Source organism: Thermobia domestica, chromosome 10 (genome assembly GCF_964235325.1).
Source record: "Thermobia domestica chromosome 10, izTheDome1.hap1.1, whole genome shotgun sequence".
NCBI lineage: Eukaryota > Metazoa > Arthropoda > Insecta > Zygentoma > Lepismatidae > Thermobia > Thermobia domestica.
In genome coordinates this window covers 131692231-131710727 of record NC_137463.1, presented here as the reverse complement: position 1 = coordinate 131710727, position 18497 = coordinate 131692231, and the positions used below count along the sequence as shown (strand labels likewise).

Below are 18497 nucleotides of genomic sequence, written 5' to 3'. Positions count from 1 at the left end.
GATTGTGAACGTTGGATTGTAGGTTCGAACCTATCATCTTTGGTTTATTGTTTCCCGAAGAGACCCGAAGTTGAACTTAGGAAAGGTTTGCCTCAAAAGACCAATGTTATACAGTCGAAGTTCAAAAACTAGTTCTTATAGCAACTATAGTGACTTCCAAATTAAATTTAATTTAGAGTTACCCCGTGCCGTAAGCGTCGGTGGACCATCGATGGGTAACTAGCGACCTCTCGCCAAAAATTGATGACCCCACTGCAACGATCCGAGGTGGCCCCACTTCTGTTTTGAAAATTATACCACTAGTGGGCCACCGGTGGCAGAGACGCGACGAAATGCCAATGAATTACAAAATTACTCCACTAAAATATGTTAAATAGCCTATATGCATGATCCATTTACATTGAGATGAGTCTAAAAAAGCACTTACAAACTATGTATAAAGTTCTCCTGGAATGGCGCGAAACAACAACCTTGTGATTGCAGAAGCATAGGGTACTCTTGACTCCGGAGATCACTTTAGGAACATTCGCCAGGAAAAACAAATATATAATACTAAACCCATGCACACGACTGGCGATAAGTCGTTTCGGTCCCTTCGCCGATTCTCCGCGATGTATCGAAAGACGGACCGAAACGAAGTCATCGCCGCTACGTGGTAATAACTGCAACACCCCTACTCTAGATGTCTGTTTCGACTCGACGAAACCCTGCCGCCAGGGACACACTAGCGGCAATCTTTCGATGCGTCGCTATATCGACGATTTACATTTACCGGCAAGTGGGCCACTAGATATTGGCGACGTTAACAGCATGGGGTCACGTTTTATCTCACAAATGTGAGATATTCTATTTTTGGCATACATTTTAACTCGTCTCCTCTGTTAGGATACGCATTTTATTAAAAATGACGTGGCAACAAGCCAGTCCGCGCATGGCACCCTAAAATATTCTAGGCGGGGCTATCTTCATGGTTGCTATATATTATGTTTGGTATTTCTGTTTGTATACATTTCGTGAGTCAGAGGGCGACCCACCCTGCCCTCATCGAGTGCCCATGAGTTAGAAGTAGGTGAAAGTGTTAACTAATAAAAATCATTTCAAACGCCATGGTTAAACCATTTCTTGTTCTGATAGACGACGTCTTTATCATTTATATCCTATGTAGATAGGTACAGAAAATGGGTGATTAGTGCAAATAAGTTCTAGTTCAAGATAAAATTGTAATGGAATCTTAACAGGAATTGAACCCGCGAGTATAAGACCATACAACGAACGCGCTAGGCATGAGATATTAAAACAAAACTGACTTACCGAACGTTCCTTAGTAACTGTTTTTTTATTTTTTTTGTTTTACTCGGTTTTATAGTTTTAGCAGTACCTCTTTAATAACAGGGGCACGAACACAGAATTATCACAGATAGGTAAAAGCCTCTCCCAGCGGAAATAGAACCCGGTATCCCGTATACCAAAGGCACACGTGCTAACCACTGGACTATCTGTGTAAGGTAAACAAAGGAGCAGAAATAAATATATATTGCACATTCCGACGAAACGCAAACGTTCCAATGAAAGCAATATTTTTAAAGAAAAATGGAAAAACTTGAAAGAGCTCGAAGGTCACCTGGGTATTAAGACAAATCTTTATTTAGGTATTAATATCTCGTATAATCGCCGTTAGCTTCGATGACGCGTCTTAATCTTCTTGATAATGAGTTAACCAAGTTAGCGACATATTGATGTCCCTGTGCTATTTCTTCCCGCGCGTCAGAAAAGTGCCCCAAAGTGCCTCAGCTGTCCTTGGTGGGGGATCAAGCCAATTTTCGTGTAGAGTTCTTGTAACTTCCGCCCATCAGTCAACTAGCTCAACATTGGGTTCCTCTTGAAACCAGGCTTGAACTAGATGGGAATCATGTATTGAGCTATGACCTTGTTGAACTTCTACAATGCCGTCTTCAAATAAGTTTCTCGCAGCGCGGAGCAAGCCATACTGCACAATATCCAGATACTTCTGGTTGTTCAATCGTTTTTCTATACGGTGTAATTCGCCAACTGTATCCTTACACAGCCATCCCCAGCAGTCAATAGTAACATGTCCCATTCGGTGCGTTCTGTGCATGTACTGTGGATTGTATCGTTTTCCTGTGGGTCTATACACAAGTCAAGGACCATCATTTGCTGAAGAGAATATCTTGTCGACCCAGTCACGACCAATATTTGCCTCAGCAAATGCTAGTCGATTAACTTTATGACCGTCCGTCAATTGCTCCTTACACGCGGCTCGATATGCGTGAAGCCCTGCATCTTTAAGGCGGTGAGGAAGGATCCAGGAAAACGAGACGCTATCACTAACTGCCGGGATGACATGAAAGGATTGCGACGGCTTACATCAACTAGGACCCGATCTTGTTGTAGGGGTTAAAACCCTTTGAAGGCCAGTGCCATGTTTTCTAGACACGTTACCTGTTTCTGAGTATTTCTTCCAACAAGTATATGCTGTAGAACACGGAACACCAAGACGTTCGCTAGCTTGTCTCATACTCATACCACCGTATTCAACAAGAGCAGTAAGCTGCTCGCGAACATTCTGACCACGATGAGCCATGAAAAATCAATTGCAGCTGTTTGGCTGTAAGTGATTTCGTTACTCGTAGGCTTACTCCTCCATATATATATATATATATATATATATATATATATATATATATATATATATATATATATATATCTGAGGAACTTGAATAATTTACATTTTGGACGTTTGTGTTAACGTTTTCTTACATAAATTATGGAAATGTCGGGCTAGTAAATGTACTTGTTGGTTTATTTTATGTCTTACTTTTCAATGATTTTCAGTTATTTTTATTACAGTTATTTTCCTTAAAACGAACAGTTGAATACTTTCTACATGCAACTGTAGTGGGAAGCTTTCGTTTAAATTTAGGTAGTTGCGGAGGTGTCTCTTGAAGGTACGGAACCCTTTCCCCGAAATCTCTACGTTCAAGTAAGTTTTGCCAAATTTTAGGGCAACTTTAAAACTTTTAATACTAAAAACTTTAATACACATAAAGAGATACAAACGATGTAGATAACACAAAGATAATGAAAATTCAATAGACAATATAACAAACCATGGTAAATTTTATAAATTTATTAAATAAACGATTAGAAGTATTGTTTTTTGAGTAAACTAAAATAAGGATCAAATAAATAAATTTTAAGAGATTATTTTATTTATATTGTCAACATTAGTAAATGGAGAACCAACCAACTGACTGTTACACAATATAGAACGGTAAACCCTAGAATTATACGGGGAACTCTAATATATAAATATTCAATTAAATTCACTCTAGTGTGTATTATATCATTAATAATAATAATAATAATAATAATAATAATAATAATAATAATAATAATAATAATAATAATAATAATACTGATACGGTGTTAACTTAATGGTTCACCCTGTTAGACCCAACTTCCCCCGAGTGGGCACTGTGCTGAACAAACACCGTGTGTGTAGGTTTGCTCCGGGTTCCGCTTCCTTCTACCTTCTTTATTCCAATATTTCTTTCACTCTCACCATCGACGTCTTCTGTAGCTTAACCGGCATAACGATTATTTAAAAACAAATTTTCCTACGGCCCTTGTGAGTACAGTATCCGTACTTTCTAAATGAAATTTTCCTGGAAACTTTCAGTTTTAACAGTTAGCTAGTTGTAGGTACGTATGCATAGGGTATGTCCTGATTGTGCTGACCCTTCTCTCGAATCCCGATTATTTTGTAACTTTTGCCTAACGCTAGGGGTGATTTTCCAGATTTTAATACAATATGTCCTCATATGGAAATTGTCATTTATAAAATAATAATAATAATAATAATAATAATAATAATAATAATTATTATTATTATTATTATTATTATTATTATTATTATTATTATTATTATTATTATTATTATTATTATTATTATTACTGAATATTTGAGACATCAATATTACGTCCTATTCCAATGCAAATAAGCATACTGAAGTTAAGAATAATGAAAAGAAATTTTTGGAACCTCTATAAGGGTGAACTGTCTTATAAGAGATACTTTAGAAAGAAAAGATGGGGAAAAAGAAAATGTCAGCTACTGGGCAATATGAAAATCGAACCTTCGGATGATTTAACAGAAACTAAATAGGATTTGTCTTCATCACGATACACAGTAACACCCTTTCTTTGGGTAATAGACACTGGATTAGGTAGGCGGTATGTTGATATTTTAACAAAATATGCATACAAATATAAAAAAGAAAAATTCCTATTTACCAATTTTGGTTGATCGAATATATGAAACGTGTTAGGAATGGCTAACGAAAATATTATTATTACTTCTAGTAAGAGGGGAAGAACTTAGAAACAATTCCACAATGACGTTACAAAATAAATTTTTGACCCATACTAGGCCTGAAGGATGACCCGTTTCTATTCGTGAATTGTTTGCGAGACACGCGAAGGTTTCAGACAGTAGGAATCGAGATTGTAGACTGTGACGTCATGTTGTTAGTTTTTCTCCTGTGAAGGAAGTCGTCTCAAATCTAACTTGTAAGAAAGAGAGAAATTGACTATTTTTCATGTTATTATACATCAGAAATATCGTCATATTAGATTATAAAGGTTTTCTGTATATCCTCGGAGGGAATCGAAACACGGAACCCTAACTCACGAAACGAATGTGCAAGCCACTACCCTAAGACTACTCTTTTAAGTAAGAGTCAAGAAACACTCGTCTATGTAGTAAATTGCAAACGTTTACGATTCCAATATTTTATTAACGATGAAACACTGACTTTGGTAACGATAAAATACAATAGTCTAGTCAATTCAAGTTTAAATATAAATAATAGACCTAAAATATCTCCCTAACTTATCTCTATTATATAGAGTTATATTCGTTTTACAGTTATTTGCAGTAACCTTGAACGACGGGGACACAAACACAGATACATCGAGGACATTTAATATTTCAAAGGCTCTCCCACCGAGAATCAAATCTGAGACCCCGCCTAATATACTATCTGTTCGGTTTGGTACCTGGTTCGTTCCCAAGGCAAGTAAGCTTCAGACGGACAACATCGTGCTCGTTTGATTTCTCGGGACACTCACTTTCTCATTCCACCAATTCGTCCATCATAATTCACTTGCTTTAATCATAGTCTTCCTTAATCTAACAGACATAGTCGTTGGACATTAAACGTAAATATTTCATTTTCAAACTGTTAAGCAAACCAATCCGAACCGAAAAACAGTTTTATTTTCTATTGCACATTAAGGTGTTTTCACAAAAAAATATAGAGAGGGAAAGCATGGGGAATCATAATTTCATTCAAAAGTGAAACAACAGACTCACAATACTTTAAATTTAAACGAAACCGTTATTATTTTTCGTTTGGAATTTTTCCAAAATATATACGGATATTCTGAAAATCGGCAATATAGTGTCTGTTTTCAAACAATACTGAACCAAATTACAGCTTGTTTTCTGAAATAAACGGAGACATTCTGTTTCAAGTTTGAACCGAAACCAAACCAGTTAACCCAGAGATGGCGTTGGTCAATTAAAAATTTGACCCACGACATACTGACGCACCGTGACCCACGACCCACCTCCCAGCATGACCCGCTCTGACCCATGACCCACCGTCACCCGCTATGACGGACCACCATGACCCACTCCGACCCACCATCCATCATGAACCACTGACCCACCAAAACACATCGTTATCAACTCTGACACATGATCCACTGCCTTTTCTCTAATGACTAAAGAGTTTACATCGCTCTGTTACCATTACGATGGATCTGACGTTTATGATATAAAATGGTAAAGTGTTTGTCATGGGTAAAATTACGATGTCCTGAATGAAATTATCATGTTCTAATTATTTCCTTGTTGCATTATCGATACTTTTCAGTGGAAAAGCGGATGAAATTTTTAGTCCCAAATCAAGGTAAGTAGACCAACGTACAGAAGCTTATATTACAAATTTTATGTCTATTTTTCTCACAACTTTATGGGTTGATTGGCCTGTGCTCTAAATGCTCATATATTAAACAAGCTTCAGCAATTATTATAGTAGAAAGCACATGTAAGCAGGGGCGAATCCAGGGGGACTAGCGCCCCTCAGAAGATGAAACTTTCTTATTTTATATAGAGCTCTTAAAAGTAGCTCTAAGTAGCAGTATTACAACCACCGCCCCCCCCCCTTCCCAGAAGTGCGTCCTGGATCCGTCCCTGATGGTGAGCATATATGGATATATGATGCGAAGCACTGTATTGTTTGTGCCTCAACTAATATTGATCGTTGTCGATTGTTTTTACAAACTAACCCATTATCAATTTACCATATATAGAAATTGCTTCCCCTCCCCATAAATGAAAAGTTTAAAAAATGCTAGGAAACGTTCTGTTCATTTTCAATAAAGAGTTAATATACTGAATTTCAGCTCCGTAAATTTAACGGCTTGTAAGATACTTAATTTTTTCACAGAAATTTGGATCTCCACTATACCTTAGGATATTATTATAATGAAAGCAACATGATAACATCCAGGTTTAAATTAAATCACAACTATATACCAAAATTCATTTCATTTGACTGCAATTTGGCCGTAATGATTAGGCACACATACTTGCTTTATTTTTTATATAATAATTTATATATTACTGTGATTCAAAAATGTAATTTTTTTCCTATCGTTAGCTCCTCTAAAAGCCTATAGTCTCGAAAGCCAAGTAGTGGTATAAGTCCTATTGCTATTATTACAATTACAAATATCAATATCCAAAAATGCCTCAAGTTCTTTTTTCACCTAGAGGTACTCATCTCAGGTAAGTAAACAGAAACAAATGAAAAAGGGAAATGGAGGCCTTTAAAGTAAAACGTAGACTAATTCACCAGTGTTCAGAGGCATATTTTTAAATCACGCTCTCACGCTTAGTTATCAGTGTCACGCCACGTAGTATATATAAATACAGCAGGAATCAAATAATTCTTACTCATGGTCTTCGTGGCCGTGCGTACTAGCGCAATGCGTTAGTAATTATAATTGCTTTGGAGTGGGTTCAAACACGGGGCAAGCATTTTTCCTATTTTTATAAAAAATAATGATCAAAAAAGATATTTACTTATGTTACGTGTGCAGTTTTGCTGTACGATTCCACTGTATAAGAAGAAGAAGAAGAAGTAGGAGGAGGAGGAGGAGGAAGAACAGATTAGAAGCCCCGCAGGGCTCGTTTTGTTCCACCTTAACTGCCATGACATAAATTTAACCTCAACTGCTCCTTCAATTTTCTTCTTCGACTCCAATAAAGTGACAGTTTTCATCTATTACAACTATAATACACAATACATACACCAGAATGTTTGGACCAGGCTCGCAACCAGCCACAGAGGTTTAGAAGGGGCCAGAAATACGTTAGGGGAACAAGTGATTAAAAATGCTCTTACATATATCTAAATTGTGTTGAGGTCTGGAGGTGCAACGAAAAGTTTAGGGGGCCAGGCCCCCTAGCCTCCCTCTGGTTACGGAACTGATTTAGACAATCGCAAAATGCAACCAATGAGAAACTGTTTCTAGTTTCTATGGCTAGGGTTGAGTGTTAGAAGAAACACAGTGTTCAGAAGATACTGTCTACAATGCAGTGACCAAAGTGGGTCGGTGCTTTGTGGGTCACAGTGGGACATTTTGAGTGGTGGGTCACATGGGTCATGATGGGTGATGGGTCGCAGTGTGTAACATGCTACTGACTCACGACCCACTAACACAGCAAACTCGACCCACTTGACAAACTGACCACTGACTCACTGACCCACTCGAACTCTGGCATTTGTTAGAATACCCGTATATATTTTGGAAAAGTTGCCAACGATATGTAGTTGTTTCGTTTTAGGTTAAGGTATTATGAGTCTTTTGTTTCACTTTTAAATGGAATTACGATTCCCCATATTTTTTTCTTCATAATTTTGTGAAAACACGTTAATGAACAATAAAAACTACAACTGTTTTCCGATTCGGATTGGTTTGGGTTAAGTGCTTGAAAATGAAATATTTACGTTTAATGTCCAACGATTATGCCTGTTAGGTTAAGGAAGACTATGATTAAAGGTAGTGAATTATGATGGACGAATTGGTGGAATGAGAAAGTGAGAGTGTCCCGAGAAAACACAAGAGCACAATGTTGTCCGTCTCAAGCTACTTGCTTTGGGAACGAACCAGGTACCCCACCCATCAGATAGTTTAGTAGGCGGGGTCTCAGTTTTGATTTTCGGTGGGAGAGCCTTTGAAATATTAAATGTTCTTGATGTATTTATGTTTTGTCCCTGTCGTTCAAGGTTACTGAAAGTAAGTGTAAAACGAGAATAACCGTATATAATAGAGATAGAGATAGACAGAGATACTTTCGGTCTATTATTTACATTTAAACTCTAATTCTCTGGATCATAAGCTTTTATCATGACCAAAATCAGTATTTCATCGTTAATAAAATATTCAAAACGTAAACGTTTGCAATTTGCTACATAGATGAGTGTTTCTTGACTCTTACTTAAAAGAGTAGTCTTAGGGTAGTGGCTTGCACATTTGTTTCGTGAGTTAGGGGTCCGCGTTTCGATTCCCTCCGAGGATATTCAGAAAATTCTTATACTTTAGAATGTTGATGTTTCTGATGTATAATAAAATGAAAAATAGTCAATTTTTCTCCTTCTTACAAGTTAGATTTGAAATGACTTCCTTCACAGGGGAAAAACTAACAACATGACGTCACAGTCTACAATCTCGATTCCTACTGTCTGAAAACTTCGCGTGTCTCGCAAACAATTCATGAATACAAAAGGATCATCCTAAAGGCTTAGTATGGGTCATAAATATGTTTAAAACGTCATTATGGAATTGGTTCTAAGTTCTTCCACTCTTACTAAAAGTAATATTTTCGTTCGCCATTTTCAACACGTTCCATATATTCGTTCAACCAAAATTGGTAAATAGGAACTATTCTTTTTTATATTTGTATGTATATTTTGTTAAAATATCAATATAATGCATACTTAATCCAATGTCTTTTACCCAAAGAAAGTGTATTATTATATATCGTGATGAAGACAAATCATACTTAGTTTCTGTTAAGGCATCCGAAGGTTCGATTTTTATATTGTTCAGTAGCTGACATCTTCTTTTTCCCCCTCTTTTCTTTTCAAAGTATCTCTTATAAGACAATTCATCCTTACAGAGGGTCCAAAAATTTCTTTTCATTATTCTTAACTTCATTAGTAGGTCGTCATATTGAGGTCTCAAATATTCAGTAATAATAATAATAATAATAATAATAATAATAATAATAATAATAATAATAATATAAAAGACAAATTCCGTATGAGGACAGATTGTATTAAAATATGTAAAATCGCCCGTAGCGTTAGGCAAAACTTACAAAATAGTGGGGATCGGAAAGAGGTGTCAGGACCATCAGGACATACCTCTGTATACGTCCCTACAACTTGCTAAATGTTGAAACGGAAAGTTTCCAGGAAAATTTCATGTAGAAAGTGGGGTTACTGAACTCACAAGAGCCGTAAGAAAATTGTTTTAAAGTAATCGTTAAGCCGGCTAAGCTACAGAAGACATCGATGACGAGAATGGAAGAAATATTGGAATAAAGAAAGTGGGAGGAAGCGGAACCCGGAGAAAACCTACTCACACGGTGTTTGCTCAGCACAATTCCCACTAGGCGGGAGCTGGGTGGAACAGGGTGAACCATTTAAATTAACAACTTCAATAATAATAATAATAATAATAATAATAATAATAATAATAATAATAATAATAATAATAATAATAATGATAATGATAATAATAATAATCATCATCATAAACATATTATTAAACGTTTTAAAGTTGCCCTAAAATTTGGCAAAACTTACTTAGACGTAGAGTTTCGGGGAAGGTGTTCCACACCTTCAAGAGACACCTCTGCAACTACTCAAATTTAAACGAGAGCTGTCCACTAAAGTTTCATGTAGAAAGTATTCTACTGTACGTTTTAACGAAAATAACCGTAATAAAAATAACTCAATATCATTGAACAGTAAGTCATATAATTAACTAATTTGTAGAATATGCAGATGAAATTATGAAAGCTTTGCTAAAAAAATATATACACAGACCATAATTCAATGAACTCTGAAATACAAAATATCGTATAAGATTCAGTCTGCGGAGCAATTGTTACTTAAAGAGTTGATTACACTATTTCGAGAATCGAGATAAGACTAGAAATGTTTACGATACTTTTCGCCTTGTCTTGATTCTCATCTCCAAAACTAGACGATAATTTGAATTAGCCTTATTCCGTCTCGAATGTAAAATGTTAAGTCTCATCCCGGTTTTGTTTGTTTTGTTTTAGAATAGAGATGAGAAATTCCTCTTCTGATGGGCAACATTAAACAAAACCGATTTTTTTTTGCCTAATGTCACGTTTCTGCTTTTAATGGTATGACCTGAGCGGTAATGTTTCTAATTTTTAATCTTCTACGAAATTATTATTATTATTATTATTATTATTATTATTATTATTGTTATTATTCCTGAAGATTTTTGTTCAAGTATTGAAACATCCGAGTATTCAAATATATGAATAAATAAAACGTGTGTCATCATCGATCGATCGCCATCAAAATTCCTAAAGTAAAAAAGAAATGGCCCACGTGGATTCGATCCAAGAACCTCCATATTACTGGCCAAGTGCCTTGATCACTGAACCACGATTACTATGCTGTAAACGAGTCGCCTTTATTCTGGTTACGTTAGGTTTCTTTGCCTCGCTTGCAAAGTTTTATGTTATTTTTCTTCGTTTCAAAAAGTCTTTCGTGTTTCTCTTATGATGATATAAGTTAATAATGTTCGGCAAAGTTTATATTAATAACATGAGTTCTTAAATCTTTGGTTCACAAGTTTGTTTCTTCTCCACACGAAACTAGAGATATGAAAGACTTAACTCTCATACTCTGCATTTGTTTCAAAGCAGGCGCGATTACCTGGTCAAAGATTTATGTCCGCCACGATACAAATCAAGCAAACCAATGCTCTAAACAGTTATATCGTCTAATTTGTGTTGTCTAGCTTGAAATAACTATTAAAGAAACATTCATATTCATAAGTGAATCGCATTTTTTTAAAAATGATTTATACACAAAATGTGGGGTAGTTAAGTTACCTTGATGCCAGAAACTATTAAACAAGAGGGCTAATGAAATAAGACTTAATACGTAAATATGAAGTTCAAAATATATTAGCGTTCCAGAATATATTATTCCATAGAATATTTATATGAACGAAATATTTAAAAAGAAATAATACTGTGCAGTAAGTCAGTAAACCGTTAAAGACTTGAAAACTCTTTAGAGGTTTATTTTGTTTAACATATGTAAAAGTTTTTTGGGAAGTTGTCTCGTTGACAACTAAGAATGTTTTGGGTGGTCTCTGAAGAGACAATATTCCTCTCTCGGTGATTCTTCCTCTAAAACGGTGGCTGAATCAGCAAAATTATTTACTTTCATATTCTTTTTTATGATCTTTTTGTTTCTACATGTCAATTAGAATCCCTTCCGTGTCAATATGGAGATGGCCTAATCTACTGTGTTACTAGACATATATTACTACTAAGTCACTGTGGTACCAGATATACTTTATTCATTTTCTATCAATAAATGTTAGAGTATAGCTATGTTTCGGCGGTAATTAATTCATTTTAATTTTAAATCCCGACCTGCCGGATTATAAACACGTTTAGTCGTGTTTCTGAACTAGCTTGCTGTACTATATCTGTGTACAAGTTAAATAAGACATGTTTCTTTTAGGTGACGGCGTTCAATGGGCAAATTTTCTTGAGCCAATTACTGAGGTTGAGAACAAGAGGTTCCTTGATGTTTTCCTAAGTTTATCTCTTAGAATCATAGTCAATGGTTTTCTAGCTTTTTATTTGCGATCGCTTTTTCCCGGGAAGTATGGAGTTGCGAAGAAATGGCATTTCATATTTTCGGTAAGTGACTTACTTCTTACAAAATGCAAGCATTAAAACATTTTAGACAAGATTTCATTATTATAAGCACAGTCGAGATCTTTGCGACACAGAAAAGATTATTAGTATCAGATAGTGATGGTTGGAAATGACATTAAAAGATGATATAGAAAACTTACATAGCCGGAAAAATAATTCTGGTTGATTGCAAAATAATTTGTCGCTTTGCTTCTTAGTTAGATGTACTTCCACGCATTTTCTCCGGATGAGAAGAAAGGGTTATTTCAAACTTCAATCCAGTAAAGCAGTTGGCATCAAATCTTGAATTTACATTAATCGCCTTTAATTGTAGATATTCATATAAATATTGCAAAGCAAAATTCCATGTATACGCCAGATCACGGAGTGCTTTAATTTTGGATGTAATTCTGGGATTCAGAAATGGAAAGTGAATTTAGAAAAACTTATATAAATTTAATATGGTCCTCTTAATCAAGCTTACACTATGAAATATGAATAGATAGCAAGCTATAAATTGCGTAATATAATTCTTGAAAGAATATCATAACTTTATTCGAATTGAAATTGTAAGTTAATTTATATTGATACAGTACTACTGGAACGAATAGAAATATTCTTAATTTAAACAATTTTTCTAAATTGATTTCAGATTATTCTCTTTCTCCTTCTAAAATGAAGAATTCAAACTTAGAGTCAACAAAGGTTCCGTTTTCCTAATTAAATTGTCCGAATGTGAATTTTGCATTAAATTTTATACGATTTTCTGTTAATTATAGGAATTGCATCTATAAGATGTTACTACCTCTACAGTATAAGTAAATTCCTACAACACATACCATTCAATAGTTGAAATGGATAGACCAAAGGAAAGAAATTTTTACCTTAACTTTTGATACAATGACTATAACGTCGTTTAACCACCAGTTTGCGTTTTTGCTTTTCTAAAATAATCTTAGTAAACTTGATTTAATAAAACACAAATTTGAAGTTTAGAACCCAATAATTGAAAATAGTTTCATTTTCTTTTACCAGAAGCGACAATTCTAAAGCATTTTGGAAGCTTCCGCGCAAATTGTAGAACTTTAACTTCTACGACTAAAAGTTTAACAATTCAACATTTTCAAAGTACTCCCAGAATGGCTTAATTTAATCTGAAATTATTGTTTTGGTTTAATAGTACAGATTTACTAGCATCTAACTACACTTACTATTTTACGTGACTTTCACCACGTTTGTTAACATTTATTTATTAGTTAATGTAGCTTAAATTCAAATTTGAATTTCATTATTTAATACTAAAGGGAAACTTTCTTTATTGAACTCGTTCAATTTATGCCCTATTTGAATAAACACCACTGATCAAACAGATGTTGTACTAAATTGAAACTAACTTTATCATTGGGTTAAATATATGTATTTTATATGTAAAATATACTTCTGTGTAATACTGCACTGTATATCAGTACTACTTTTATGATTTAATTAGCTCTTGTAATTAAATTCCACATTTAATTCTCAATTACCCTTAAATTAATGACTAATTTAAATTGTTCTACTCGTTAACAGTACCTGCCATACATTACTTTAGATATTCTTTTTAAATATAGACGATTAAATGTCATTATTAAATTAATTTAGGAACAAAAAGCACAATTTGGGTTTGTAACAAGTTATTTCATTAAAATATATTAAATTATATATTTATAAACATATAAAATATATAAATAATAATATAATAAAGAAAAAAATTAAAGCAAAACATAAGGTAATTGTCACTTTGGTATATTATATTCACAATGAGTTAAGTGTTTTGATTTTTTCAATATATTTGTTCATAGTAAAGAAGCAGGTAGTAATTTTTATTTCAGCCACCAGACATTTCAATATTAGAGCATTTCCTTTTGGTACGACACTGCTCAATATTAAAGCGTTTCTACAGTGCGTCCCACTAGCTTTCGAACCCGAAAAAAAACGTTATAATTTCCGAACAAATGTACATAAGAAAATGAAATGCACGTGCCTTGTTTCATGCTAAACACGAGAAAGAGTTGAACAGAATCGCACACGTCAAAACAAAGACGATAGGTGGCGCCAGAGGAAGTGCTGCTTGGCGTGGTGCGCGTGCGTTATTGTGACTCGAGTCGCTGCATCGCGAGGATGGTTCTGTACACCGTACAGGAACGCGTGTTCATTGTTAAAAAATATTGGATATCAGGATCGTATCAGACCGTTCAACCTGAATTTTGACGTGAATTTGGATGCCGCAAAGGACCATCGAAATCATCAATACATCATTTGGTGAACAAGTTCGGAACAACAGGAACGTTGCTTACGGGACATGGAGGCGCGCGTCCACGGATGTCCGAGGAGACAGTACAGAATGTGCGACAACGTATTTTGCAGTCCCCTAAGAAGAGCCTGCGTCGATTATCACAAGAGGTAGGGATGTCAAAGTCAACTGTGCAAAGAGCCGCCAAAAGAGCCAAGCTGTTTCCATATAGCGTTACAGTCGTCCAGGAGTTGAAGATTACAGATTGGGAAAAGCGCGTGATGTATTGTCGTTGGTTGCAAGCTTTGTTGCATGATAATCCAGGTATCCTAAACTATATTTGGTTCACAGATGAAGCCTGGTTCCATCTCTCCGGTTATGTGAACTCGCAGAATAGACGGGTGTGGGCCGCCGAAAATCCGCATGTGTACCATGAGATTCCATTTCATCCGTTGAAGATGGGAGTTTGGTGTGCAATTTCCCATCTTCTTTGAAGATACAGTAAACACACAAGTTTACTTCGGTGAATTTGTGAATCAGCTGGACGATCAAGAACTGCGTCGCGGTTATTTCCAACAAGATAGAGCAACATACCATACTTCCAACGTGACTATGGTAGAGATTGAGTCCTTTTTTGGTGACAGGATAATCTCCAAAGGATTGTGGCCGCCAAGATCCCCGGATTTGACACCACCTGATTTCTTCTTATGGGGTTTTCTTAAAGGTTGTGTCTACAGAAACAACCCACGATCACTGCAAGAGTTGCGAAACAACATTGAGAATGCGATTCATGAGATCACACCAGAGACTCTACATCGGACTTTTCACAATATGGAACGCCGTGTACAAACATGCCTTGACGTCCAGGGAGGACACTTTCAGCACCTGCTGTGACGGTCATGTATTCAGCATGAAACAAGGTATGTGTATTGTGAATTTCATTTTCCTATGTATATTTGTTCGGAAATTATAACGTTTTTTTCGGGTTCGAAAGCTAGTGGGACGCACTGTATTTGCCACCTCTTTCCTGATTTTCAATCAAGCAGAGTGAGCTATTGGTAACAGGTCGTCTCCCTGTAAGCACTAGAAGTGAGGAAGAGTTTGAAAGACTACTCTTCCTCCCCCTTAGTGGACATACTCACTCCGAAAGAGATAAAGTCTTTTATATCAAACGAAAACAAGCATTGGAACTTGAACTAACAACACCCCCATGAACTCTTATCCGGTTTTCTTCAAATTTTTAGCAACTTATAAAGAATTTTGTAATCTACACAAAGAATACATCAAATAATAACCAACCAGAAAGAAAATAAATATACATCAACACAATTTTCTAAAATAAATCATGTTACTTAAAAAAAACAAGAATGCTATTAATTTATGTTCTTTTCAGAGGAAAATTGGTAACGATTTTTCGAATTGTTACAATTTGTACCTAGGATGTCCAGGGGCCAAACCGGAGCAGGTTGGAACTTGGAAAATGCTTCATTTTCTATTTCAATCAAAATTCAGTGTCACAAACAAGATCTTCCTGTGTGGAGAAGAAATGTTTAAATGACGAGAATAACAATGCATCTGAGTAGATCAATGAATGGGGAAAGAAATATTGTATTTTTTTCTGCAATTCATTCAGATTTAGTATTTCCTGTTTATTTTACCCAATTTCCAACTCATACCTGTTCCGCATATTTTCCTTTCTTTTTACATACAGTATGTAGCCGAACACAATGAATTATAATCTCACTGATATAAGTCATCTGTTGAACAATACGTTCGAGAAAATAAGGAATAATTTTAAAATGGAGTTATTTTTCGTACATCAATTCCACAGTAAATGTCTTTATATCCTCCACATGCCTACCAACTGTCACTGACTGCTTGAAATACTATATGTAAGTTGGGTTGCTGTAGTCTATGAGTTTTCATACCAGCAAAATCCGTGGATAGAAATTAATGGTGTGATAGCAATCATGAATAGATACTTACCGTAGTGAATATACTTAGAAGGTAGTACGTTAAGTTGCTATTATTAGAGATAATGCTATAAAATGGTATTTCATCCTAGTAATTGGTACCTCAGTCTGTTTCATGTTTCTGCCTATAACCCTTTGTGTTAGTCGAATTTGAAGTTCAGACTTTATAAGGACTTATTATGCAACACTCCATTTATCCTACAACAAATTACTCATTTCCCCCTCCATGTAGCTGACCGTCATCATTGGGGAGGGGCTGGAGCAAAAAGGGTGGCTTCATTTCTCGTTCATGTATCACTCTCCTTCTGCATGTTCTCGCATGCCCTTTCAGTCTCGAATACCGCGGCTGGACTCGCGAGTGGTTGGTGGGAATCTTAGGAAGTGGATGGACTATGTTCGTTTTATTCTTATTTTTTATTTTATTTTATTTTTATTTATTTTATTTTATTATTTTTTTCTTGATCTGGGGTGAAAGTGAAGCATTTCGAGCTACTGATATGAGGGTTCAATGTTTGTGTTGTAGGTGTCTGAGATTTGAAAATGTAAAAATACGAAAAAAATCAAAAGAGTAAAGTAAAAAATAATAAAAGCTCAAAACAATAGAAAATCCGCACGTTTTGTTATTTTCTTCCCTTGTGGGCTGGTGGGGTCTATCTTTCTTTTTCTACAGGTTTGTTTTCTAATAAAAACAATCAAAAGTATTCTTTGTGTATTTTTTAAAAAAGTGTGAGAAAACTAAAACTTTTCTGTACACATTTTAGGTTATTTTTCGTTATTTGTTTACTACATTTTTATAAGTTTTCAACATTTTTTTGCTGATTTTTCATATATTGAATTGAGTACGTAAGATTTCAAATACATAAGATTGAATATTTTATGTATTTACGAAAAACTATTTCATGGAAACATATAACTTAATCATGTTGGCCGATATCACTTAATGTTGAAAACTTTTTTAAAAATTAACTTATTTGTTGTTCAGAAATTTGGTTTTAGTTCTTCTTCTGTCTAAAGATGTTTTTCCTTCACTTTGTGTACCATAACGTTGATTTCTAACGTTTCATTTTGCAAATTATTTCAAGGAAAACAGACTGACTTTGTTCGAAATTATATGAACACTTATCTGGCGTGCTATGGAAAGAAATAATATATGATGATCTTTATTACCTACGAATTGATGGAACATACGATAATATAATTGAGGCATTCATGCAAGCAAAATCCCGACATACAGTTAAAATTCAACTTTACATTTTATATTATTATATTTATAATAAATGCAAGAAATTTTTATAGGTGCAGTATGTTAAGATACGTAAGAAGAAATACCATAGCTATCAAAATATTATCAAATGGTTTTGATTATCAACATAATTTGTAATAAAGTGATTACTTAGTTTTGGAGATGGATATGTGTTAACGATGATTGCCAACGGGAGTAAAATGCTTATTAACGGGAGAATGAATTGTGGCGGGCCGGCGGTATGCGTTTGCGTAGACCGGCACCCACACAAGAGAGTTTTGTAATTTACCAAAATACTTCTAATTAGTCAACCAAAGTTTCTGCAAAACACCACTATAACTCGAGCGGCAAAGTTATACTGGAAACAGGAACTCAGCTAACAAAACAGTCTGAAGAATCTTAGTATTACACGGTAACGTTGGCCTGGGCCAAGACTTAACTTCTAGTGGAAACAATGGAATCGTTATCCTGATTAAGGTTTGATAACCAAACAATCCTTTGGGATACCTCTTGAAACAAAACTCGACAAATATGTTCCTTGCAGTAAACCTGCAGTTTATTGGCTCTAAGCAAATTACAAGATAGTGTAAGTACTGTGTAAAAAGAGTTTAACTTACGTGGCGGTGTTCCAAAGATAGTTCTCACTTATACAAATAAACTCACTAAATAACTTCACTGAAAAAAAGAGCTTAACTATTGCACTGTTCACAAATAAAACAAAACTGCACTAGACTGGGAGGGCACGAATCAGTCCTAGTGGGTAGGTAGGTAAGAGGTATACTATTTGATCTACCGGTCTGCAGAACAGACATCAAATAGGGTAGGCTACCAGAGGTTAGGAACAGGTTACCGTTTGATCTACCGGTCTGCGAACAGACATCAAACAGGGTAGGTGTAAAGGTTACCGTTTGATCTACCGGTCTGCTAAGC

General features: G+C 35.2%; 1 protein-coding gene across 1 annotated transcript in view; it reads left to right on the top strand.

Annotated features, from left to right (window-relative positions):
- Positions 1–18497, top strand: part of LOC145661604 (phospholipid-transporting ATPase ABCA3-like) — a 1415399-nt gene that overhangs the window by 644401 nt on the left and 752501 nt on the right. The window contains exon 7 of the mRNA XM_081726924.1: positions 11901–12082. Within this exon, the coding sequence (XP_081583050.1) occupies positions 11901–12082 (182 nt within the window). The remainder of the gene's footprint in view (positions 1–11900; positions 12083–18497) is intronic.